Source organism: Gymnoscopelus microlampas, assembly GCF_963454915.1.
Source record: "Gymnoscopelus microlampas genome assembly, chromosome: 15".
NCBI lineage: Eukaryota > Metazoa > Chordata > Actinopteri > Myctophiformes > Myctophidae > Gymnoscopelus > Gymnoscopelus microlampas.
Genome location: NC_139952.1, coordinates 15,277,485 through 15,288,225, shown reverse-complemented (window position 1 = coordinate 15,288,225; position 10,741 = coordinate 15,277,485). Strand labels below are relative to the sequence as shown.

The following is a 10,741-nucleotide window of genomic DNA, read 5'->3' as shown; positions in this document are numbered from 1 at the left end:
TCCCACTCATCTTTAGTGTTCTTTCATCTTTGTTTTTGCTTTGTTCTTCTACAGCTATCTTTCATGCTTCCGCAGCTTCAAACTTCCTTTCCTCTCTACACGTATTCCTTCATGGGCAGACTGTTGGATGTAATGGGCTTTGGGGGATCTTGTTGCGGTGAATTAGCAAAGCTTCGGCCGATGTACCCTCTTCGGTACCCTGCACCCCTTTCCATGTGCGGGCAGGTGCTGCTTAGCACAGCTCCACTGATCATAAGGATAACCGCGGCTGCCCAGCCCAAATAGATCGCTTGACCGAGCTCTCGTTTGTGCATTAGGGGCACATTAGGGTTGTAGAAGTCCTGGACCACTGTATTAGCGGTCCAGGAAACCGGCACCAGAACACACAGGCCTGTCAGAATGAACAGAACGCCACCGGAGAGCGCGATGCCAGCCTTCGCCCGGCGGTCATCCCCGGCACAGGTGGTGCACTTCATGCCACAGCAGGACACGGTGCAGGAGAGCCAGCCCAGGAAAATGGCCACGCACATGAGGGCGCGGGCAGCCTGGAGGTCGGGAGGCAAGGCCAGCATGGAGTCATAGGTCTTACACTGCATATGGCCAGTGGTCTGGTAGATGCAGTTCATCCAGATGCCTTCCCATTTGATTTCAGAGGTGAGGATGTTGCTGCCGATGAAGGCGGAGACCTTCCACTGGGGTAGTGCCGTCACCGTGATTGCCATGATCCAGCCAGTGACTGCACAGGTAAAGCTAATCAGCTGCATGCCAGTGTTCACCATGATAACTATTGCACTTTTCCCCCCTAAAATAAATGTTCTCAAGATGAATAGTCTGTGTGAAACAGTATGTGGTTACTTTTCTGGCTTTGTTTTCATCAAATCATACAACTGTTCATTTGATACGCAAGATAAAATCCTACACACTAAACATGCCACAGAACGTTTTCTTTGCTCTGTCAAACTGCAGTGTCCACAAGGTTCTATTATTTGACCTGTTCTAGGCTACCAGCTTCTTAAGATCCTGGCCTTAATGTCTCAGCGCAGGTCACTCTCTGCTGTCAACATCCACTATCTGTCTCAAAGTTTCTTTGTTTTTCTGTTCAACATATTTTTCAAATTTAACAGACTTTCCATTCCATATCATTCATAATTTCATACCAAGTCTCCTTTCATTGTTTTCAGGTAGTAACCTCTTTCTTCTCCTCCTCATGTATCATCCGTCTTTTCCAAATGCCCAGAAGCTCACACACTTTCTCCTTCTCACCCTTTCTGAGTTTGAGATGATGAATTATTGACTAGGCAATACCTGTGCAGCCACCTGTGGCAACCCACCAATACTGGATTGATCAGCTATGACAAATGGCACCACTGAGGCCTTGTGGGATGGTTTGTGGGTTGAATGAATCTCATCCAACTTTTCTTTTAGGCAGCATTTATAATTGGTCCTGTGCTTTGAACCCAACTCGAACCAAGCCGGATCTGGGTTGATTGTGGGTGTCAGTTTCTATTACTCTCCTGGTTCGGTGTGGTGTAGCCTTACCTAGATCAGTTAGACTGATAGAACCTGATACTTTGACTCTGTGCCACTCTGATACAGCGGATGGATGTATACGGTCACGGCAAGAGTAAAATATTGATTCTAGATTAGACAAAATGCAAAACTACTGTGTCTACCTTTCATTGAAAATGAACCATACAATCCTCATTTTAGCCCTCCAGGTGTAAAGATTAGAGGTCCACAGGCGATGAAAAAACATGAACACAGATGTTTTAGTCAGCCATGAAAACAGTCAATGAATGGAAGCACAACCAATAAAAGGACGTAATTCCAGTTGCAAATCTGTACACGTCCCCCAAAAAAAGATCCAACTTCAGTCACAGCTCCACCTGTGTGCAGAATTACTTGATTTCAGCAGACACAATGCTAGTCGGTGTCCATGTCTCAGAAAGCTCAGTCTTCCAGGGAGAAAGAAAGCGAACAGACTTCATCATCAGGCATGGCCGCTGCCAGTTGAAGTGGCTTCTTGCTAGAATAAGCACAATGGAGGTCCAAGCCTTGACAAGGCCACTTCAGACTCAATGTAAGGCACAGCCGTCGTCCGCCCTGCCCCTCTCTGAACTCAGCAAAGCCCAATTGGGTCAATCCAGCCCAAGTTGGGGTATAGATGGCAAACAGAGCCACTTAGTCTGACTAATAGGTAGACAGAGCATCAGGTTGGTCCCTCCCATCTTCAGAAACCCTGTTTACACTGACCCTTTGAGAGCTGCACTGCCTGGAAAGAGAGATAGAGGGGGGGAGAGAGTGAAAGAGCGATAGAACAAAGGATGGAAGGACAGCGCTATAGAGAAAGAGCGGTGTCTGTAGGTGGATCATAACACAAAGACAATCTGGGGGCCTCTACAATGGGGCTTACATGCACTGCCTCATTCCATGCAGCGCACACACACTCTAAATGAGTTTTACAAAAATCTGCTTTCACGCACCCCTTTTTGTCTGGCACTGTGGTGAAAGGCAGAAACAGCTTACAAGGGGAGCAAAAGTGGAGTTTTTTTGTTTTGTTTTGTTACAATGGACCAGGTCACAATGTTGAAAACCACAGGAGAAATACACAACTCACAGGTACAAAGTCATGCCCAATGTTCAACTGAGGGCAAGTGCCATATAGACAGTGAGGAAATTATGAGTTCCTGAAGTTATGTAATGACATGTTTATTTTAATTTGACTTCAGATAAATCTGAATCTGAAATCATAACACGAAATAAAGACAATAGTAATAAAGAAAATAGTAAATAAAGTAGGCCAGTACAGTACTGTATCGTATGTGTTATTATTTTGGATTATGGATTATGGATCTGAGATCAATTCTTTAAATGTATTTCAGAAATTTCCATCTAATCTGAAAAGTGACCCTCCATCTCTTGAACCATGGCGTGTGTGTGAGTATGTGTTGATGAATTAAATATTGTGGCAACAAGATCTGTGGTTCAGGTTTCTTTTCTTGTGTAGCCTCCTCTCTCCTTGGCAACGGTGGTCATGACAACAGGCTGGGACACAGGAAATGCGAGAGGAGCAGAAATGATACACAAAGGGGGAATGAGGAGAGAGCGTGACACATACCAATGATGCCATTCCAGTCTGAATGCGGGAAGAGACTGGTGTAATCTATATACAGTATTTCATTTAAGTGAGCACAGTGACTGAGCACAAGATTGTGCACTAGACAGGATTGTTGTGAAAATCGTATACTGTTAACATGCAGCCCTGATATTGATAGATTTGTTTGACAGTAGTATTTTATACATGCACTTTTAGTGTCCATGGGAGATTAAATTGCGTCGGGCATGGGTGAAAGCACAATACACATTAATTAATGAATTCATTGTGAATTAAAAAAAACACATACACAATGCAATGCAATCCACTAGCTACATGACCTCCTTTGGTCACTGTGATATAGTTCTTACATTTCTGGATTATTTAGAGGCACATTTGAAAATGTTTGTTACTGGGAAAGTTACAATCCAGTATTAGCTTTGAACTAGAACAGTAAAGATATTTCAATGGCATTGTTATGGCATAAACAGTTAACTGGTATAACTTGAAAAGGCTCAACACTGTAGAACATAATGGTTAATGCTGAATATGCTGAACATAAAAAAAACTCAAAAAATCATGGCTGTCAGTGCTTAGGTTTTGCTTACTGATTCTAAGAACTTCTACAGATTCTTTCAACTGTTCACTGTATCCCTTTCTGTCAAATTGTTTATATTAATATTTTCTTGTCTTTTTGTATACCCCAGTCTTGGACAGGGTTCACTTGAAAAAAAATGTTTTAACCCAGTAAGTAAAGTAAAGTCAGTAAATACATCAAGATACCGGTATCTACTTAAAATGTGACACATCTCTATAAAAAATACAATCTTCCCCCGACCAACAAGTCAAAACTAAAATCTTCTAAGACTGTGGTCAACACAATGAAGAAATGGACCAGAGAAGCCATGGTCAAGCTGCAGGCTTGCTTTGACTGTACAGGAGTTTGTCTTTAAACTTGTAGCTGCTGATAGTGTGACTAGGGGTGCAAACAGTCAATCTAATTAATTTATTTAATCGATTATAAAAAAGAATAAAATGTTAATCAAATACTGGATTTTGGTGGGACATTTACTTATTTTTTTACAAAATGAAAGGACAATTCCTTTCATTATAGGCGACACAAGTAAAAAATAAATAAATAAAAAAGTGAAAATTGCGGGCCGTCATCGCCAATGACCTGAATGTGTTGTGTAACCACCCTGCTGGGAAGCGCCGGGCCAGATAGTGTTTCACCCTCCTGTCTGAAAGTGTTTGTTGACCCACCGTCTCCTGTCTCCACACTGTTCTTCAACAGGTCACTGTTATGTGAAGTTCCCTCCTGCTATTTTACCTGTTCCCCCCAAAAACCTGGATCACATATTTTAATGACTACAGGCCAGTCCTTCGAGACATCACAGAACCACCTCCTGGACTACCTGCAGTTCGCTTACGGGGCCGTAGACAATGAGATTAAACTACATCCATCAAGACCTTAACAGCCCTGACATTTGTAACAATCTTGTTTTGGGACTTTAGCCCGGCATTCAACACCTTCATCCTGGAACTGCTTCACTCAAACCTCTGCCTATGCCTGCCTCCACCTGTCAGTGGGTCATCAACTTCCTGACTGACAGGCAGGAGGTAACATGCGAGGTTAAGGGAAGTCACAATCAGTTCCCTGACAATCAGCACTGGTACCCCCTGTGGATGTGTGCTCTCCCTACTGCTCTTCTTGCATGATTTACTTCACTCCCAAGAACCCACCGTTAAGCTACTGAAGTTCGCAGACAAGTTAATGGTCTCATCCGGGACAGTGATAAGACTGCGTACAAACAGGAAGTTGAATGGCTTGTCCTCTTGTGTTAACACACAGTAGTCTATATATAATACATCACCTGAGTCACATGTATTCTTTGAGACACACATCCGGGTTTATGACCAATAAGCACCTTTGTTTGGCCCGTTTTTGGGACAGCTGACGTTTTTTTGGGCTGAACAAAGGCATCACGTGACATTGATCCCCTTCCCCTATTCGCTTCGCTCATACTAGGACGTGACGTATGTGTAGGCAGAAGAATACACTTAAACACAGATGAAGGCCAGAGGGCCAAAAACATTTTGTCTTTGTGATATGGTTTAAAATGAAAAACACTAAGAAAGTATCCTTGCCTCTAGTGCAGCCAGAACAACCTGGAGCAGAACACGCTCAAAACAGCAAATGATTATGGTAGACTTCAGGGGGAGCCTACACACCCTGTTGTTAAAAAAGAAGAAACAGAAAAAAAGGCCTAAGCCCTAGGAGAAGACGTACTTCCTGTGCCAGCTGAGGAAGTTGAAACACAGGAGCTGTTGGTTCAATTCTGGGTCTGATTGGCTCTGCAGTCTGATTGGCTCTGCTGGCAAGCAGGACATGAACGGGCTACGTACAACACACCATCAGGATTTAAGAAAAGATTATCGTTAACAGTTTCTTTCCACACGCCATCCACTAACGAATAGTCAACCCTGCACATGCGATAAAGGTCTGTCATCATTGTGTAATAATTCTAGATTATAATATAAAAGATAAGGGACCAACGTTTGGGGGTATTTTTGCCACAGTACATTGCCGCATATTTGAAATAAGTTAGTTGCTGCTGTATGTATGCACAAATGATAATCAGTGACAAGCAGAACAAGAATAGTGTCCCAAGTCAGAATCCAGTGAACCCATTTTCCTTTGGCAGAGTATGCCACCTAGTGACAAAAATGAGCTAGTTCCTTAGAGGCCACCAATCTTAATCTCAATTAAATACAGTGTCCTCTGTATCTCATACCATCATGAAAAACAACACCCACAGATCAATGAAGAGAACACACATCTGCTTTGATAGAGGCATGAAATACCAATTTATTACTTTGCACATTAACACAAGTAATTCCCTGCAGGCTAAAAAAAAAAAGGTATTTAAACATCACATAATAGCAATAACAGCGAGTGATTAGGCACCCTTGTAGGAAGGACAGAGTAAGACCTGCCCCTCCCCAACAGGTTAGAAAGGGTTCCTTCACAGAATTAGAATGTTCCAATTCTATGGTTCTATTGCTATTAGACAATCACACACAGCTCAGAGAACACTAGCAGGAAAAAATAAAATAAAAACAGCAGAGCTAGAACACACGCCGAATAAGGAAACAAAACAAAAAAAAAGAAAACAAATTACACAATACACAATGTCAAATTACAAATCTGTTTTAAGATATAATAATATATATCAAAGTCAGAAGAAGTAAAAAATAAATCATGCTCTCTTTCAATAGGGGCACGGAAAGAATTCTGGATCGTTTTTTAAAAAGGTTAAAAAGAGGTAATCCTGTCCCGTAGATGCCATGGGTTTTCACCAAACCACCTCACAAAGAGGAAGTGCGCTTGCAAGGGGCCTGCGGAGGTGCCATGGAGACAGGAGAGCCCCCCGAGAGGCGTGGCCAGGGGCACAAACCAGGAAGTAGGAGACAAAATGTATGCTCCCTACACTAGCCTGGGCAGAAGAGAGGGGTTAGGTCTTTAACGGGTCCACGTTTGAAGAAAGTACCTCGTTTGAATTTGGACGCGACGCAAAGACCAGACCCCCTCACCTCAGATAACAGCTTGTGCCTCCCAATTTACTGACATTTGTGTAGGAATCTTTAAAATACATCTCGGAGAGACTGGACAAATATTGCTAGGCTAAAACAGTCTCACTAAATTAATAAACATTTACCCAAAAAAAGTTTATATTTTTTCTCTCTCTCATAATAAATATGATTCTAAAGAGGTTTTTTTAAAAGGACAATACTCTGGCATGCAGGCGAGCAAAGTCTGTTTTATTACTTTAAAAAAGTTTTTCTAAAGAGCTAATCCACCAAATGCACATTCCCACTGATTGATACAAGCAACAACAAAATAAAAGTACAGACACAAAACCGCAATAGCAAGAGCAGACCAACAGCCACAATTAGAAGAATTATAGCTTAGATTTTTTCCTCATTTGCTCGACTAAATTTGCATTAATATTGCTTTGCAATGTTATGTTCAGAATTGGTATTCATCACAGATACTATCCTTTATCAACTTAATGTGAACATCCTGGAGTCTTAACCATCATTCTACCCAGGGACATTTTGTGAGGATTTTTAAAACAAATGCTTCTGACTGATATTCAAACTGATTTAAAAACAGATGCCCCCTTTAAAACAAAGACAGAAACTTATTGCATGCAATGCTTGGACAACACCCTCTCCAGGCCCACAAGCCCCTCCCCCTCCATATTTCCCACTTCTCTCCCCTTGGCCAGCACCCACGCCCACGACAGGCAGGCGCTCAAACTCATTCATAGCAAACCTGCTGCTTTACGGGTGGTTTATTACAAAAGGGTTTATTACTGAGCTGTCCCCCCTGACGAGGCGTGCGTGACAACTATTCGGAAGCTTCCCCAAGCCCTACTGCATTATCTCATGATCCTATCACAATCCAAGGGGGCACCACTTGCACAACGGTCAATATAACACTTATTGCTAAAGCTAAGATGATGGTCTGTGACAGTAACTCGTTAGGTGTCAGTGAAGAAGGGGTCCAAGGGCAGTGCTTATGCTTATCGTCAACTTAGTCTAATCTGGTGTAAAAAAAAAAAAAGAAAGTAAAGAAAATGCAATACAATTGCAATAAAAAAATAAACAAACACCCCAAGTAGTAGAGACTTTGATAAATTGGTATACTGGTTAAAATACACACAAACAGTAATAGAAACGATGTATTTTTGAAAGTCTGAAAATTTTACTCATTGCAAACCCCCTTTGAACAAATTCCTTCAGTCCCACTTTATTCTGATTACAGTCCCTGATTGTCTCCAACTGTCTGACCAGACCAAGGCCCTGATGCCGTCTGATGTACTCAGGGGCAAATCTGTTTTACCAGTCAGGGTCTTGGTGAAGTCACCTTCTTTACAGGAAAAAAAACATATTTTGACCTTTCTAATCTCAGAAACTACTAAGGGGCGCATAAACAAATCTGTCCCAGGGCCTACATTCTCTCACTATTGGCCAGAATGCTACAAAGTTTCCCAACCCAAAGCTCTACCCCTTAAAAACCGTGGCTCAACAACTCTTGCCTATTCCTGAAGTCACACTGGTTACTACACAAATGGCTTTGCCGTCGGCCTTAAAATTCATCACAATAGTAATAACATTAACAACAATAACGACAACAACATCAATGATAAACTAGTAATTCTAAACAACAGTTTTAAGATAGCCACAAAACATCTTATATTAAACTCTTACAAATCTGCTTTGTTGATTCTTATGTATAAATGCATAAAGGTAAGAGATCGAGAGTGCCCTCTGTTGCTTGCCTAGCGTCCCGGGTCAGTGCAATGAATTGGCCAGTATTAGCAAAGGAGACCAAAAAAAAAAAAACTACTCTCATTTTTCCGGCCCATAAAATTAAGGCGGCTAGCGCCTTGTGTAAAAAAGTCAAAACAGAATTTAAAAAAAAATCCATGCTACTACCAACAGTGTCATAACCTTTCAGATCATCAGGTCCAGAGATTAAAACAAAAAACAAAATAAAAAACAGAACCCACTCTTTCACACAGACAGCACAGGCTGATACACCTGTACTGTCTGTGCTTAATGCATTCAGCCATTCAACAGGTCCCAATGCCGAGCCAGAATCACAGGTTAGACCACGGTCACTACTGCTACACATCAGACCTGGAGGTTCAGTTACTATTTGAGATTGATTTCAGTGGCTTTTATGGGATCTGGCAATCTTGCGAGACACAAGGGAACCAATCGGATTGCTCCCAAAAGTGCAAATCCCGCCTCATCTTGCACTCCAGACAGGCTGAAGCACAAGTTCAAAGTGAATTCAATTAGTAACTGACCCAGAGCTGCTACACCCACCAACCTCTGTGAGGCCTGTATAATTCATCTGTTTCAAAGTTGCTTTTATAGATGTAACTATTTATATGTTATATATGTATTGTACGTGTGAATATAAAAACATCAAATCTGAGGCATTTACAGCAGTTATCTCCTTGATTTCCCTTTACAATTCAGTGGCCTGCCATGAAAAATACACACACACCCACACACACACACACACACACACGCACACAAACAGCAGTACATGTATATACAGAAACGCACATGCTCGCACAATCGTTTACTCTTGGTTAAAATGGGAGGGGAGTAGTAATGGGCATGGATACCCAGGTCACCTCGTTTGTAAAAGACCGTAAAGGAGAGAAAAGTTAAAACACACACTCATAAAAAGGAAAAATATATATATATCATTCTCAAAAGGTTAACTCCCCCTCCACCTCTTTTCATGCAGAGTCCCACCCCCCACCACCCGAAAACCCAAGACCTTGTGACAGATTTCGCCCAAAGGGGCTTTGAGGTAAAAGTAGATAAGAGTCCTGCTTAGCTGGGAGAGCTGAAGAGCTGGTCTGACACAATTGGCGTCAGTCCACTCCCTTGCTCAGTGTGTCTTACAAAAACAAGAATAAAAGGACATTCAAAATTGGAGAAAAAACAAAACCAAACTCAAAATAATGGCTCAATTCATGGTATGTGTGTATGGTTTGTTTTTCCTTTGCGCACTGAAAATCCGAGAGGTTTCTCAGTGCCGGATTGCTGGTTAGAAAGGCGGCTTGATCAGGAACATGACCATGGAACAAGACTTGCCAGATGGTGGGAAACGGCAGAATCCTCTGGCATCGAGCCGCTTTGGTGCAGATTAAGAAAATGTTTGAAGAAGAGAGAGACGGAGAGAGGGACAGACAAAAAGACAGACAGAGAGGATACCGTAGAAGAGGAGAGACTGGCAAATAGAAATGGAGGAAGGGAAGAAAGCCTGATGGCTGGCTGGCTCAGGCGAAGTACATGGTGTGCTGGGTGTCATAATGAATCTGAACTGCCTTGGCCAGCGCCAGGGGATCACGGCCGTTACTCTGGCCCGATACGTGGCTGCCTTCCGCACTATGAGAAAAACAGACACACAGGAAGATATTACAGAATTTCACCTTTTTGTGTCAGATTAAAGCTACCGTTGTCAGTGACTTTATCATGCATATGGTGTCTAGGCATGCGAAATAATGAGTAAATAATAATAGGATATTGTTATTGGGATAACGATCTGGTGATTGTGATCACGTTAGAATTTCTTTATTTTTATTTACACCCTAAACTGTCTTGATAAGCGATGCTATAATAAATGAAAGACCAGGCCTAATACACAATATAAGCTTGTATGCTATCATCAATCCAACTATCCAAACAACTTCTCTTTAGTAGCAGACCAAGGTCCTTGTATGAACCACATCTCAGTTCCCTCTGTACCTGTCATGGTCCTTGTCCACCAGGTGGTATCGAGCACGGAACGCCACTAGCCTGGCGTAGTAGGCTGGTGCTGGGATGGATACTGAGCGTGTGCAGCGGACGTAGGTGTGGCATAGCTGGTAGGTGAGCAGCTGCAGCTCGTCAGCCGTGAAACAGTTGTCGTCCCAAAGGACGTGGTAGTGAGAGGGACGGCTGGTGCCCTGGAGGGGGGAGGGGGGGGGGGGGACAACGAACAACAGTGAATAAATGAAGATTGTGTACTGTCTATCGTGCTTTATTATTATTATCAATCTTTTTTGTTTCTGC

At 42.4% G+C, this 10,741-nt stretch overlaps 2 protein-coding genes across 10 annotated transcripts in view; both read right to left on the bottom strand.

Annotated features, from left to right (window-relative positions):
- Positions 1–95: 95 nt before the first annotated feature.
- On the bottom strand, positions 96–779 carry cldn35 (claudin 35; the record flags this gene model as incomplete). Its single annotated transcript, XM_084079961.1, has 1 exon — positions 96–779. The coding sequence occupies one exon, from the start codon at positions 777–779 to the stop codon at positions 96–98; it is 684 nt and encodes a 227-aa protein (XP_083936087.1).
- Positions 780–5,935: 5,156 nt separating this feature from the next.
- The window catches only part of ago4 (argonaute RISC component 4), a 31,524-nt gene continuing 26,718 nt past the window's right edge, over positions 5,936–10,741 (bottom strand). For all 9 annotated transcript variants that reach the window (XM_084081230.1, XM_084081222.1, XM_084081225.1 and 6 more), the window contains exons 19-20: positions 10,436–10,635; positions 5,936–10,075 (exon numbers count right to left, since the gene is read on the bottom strand). In XM_084081230.1, coding sequence (XP_083937356.1) covers positions 9,967–10,075; positions 10,436–10,635 — 309 coding nt within the window. In that variant the 3' untranslated portion in view covers positions 5,936–9,966. The remainder of the gene's footprint in view (positions 10,076–10,435; positions 10,636–10,741) is intronic.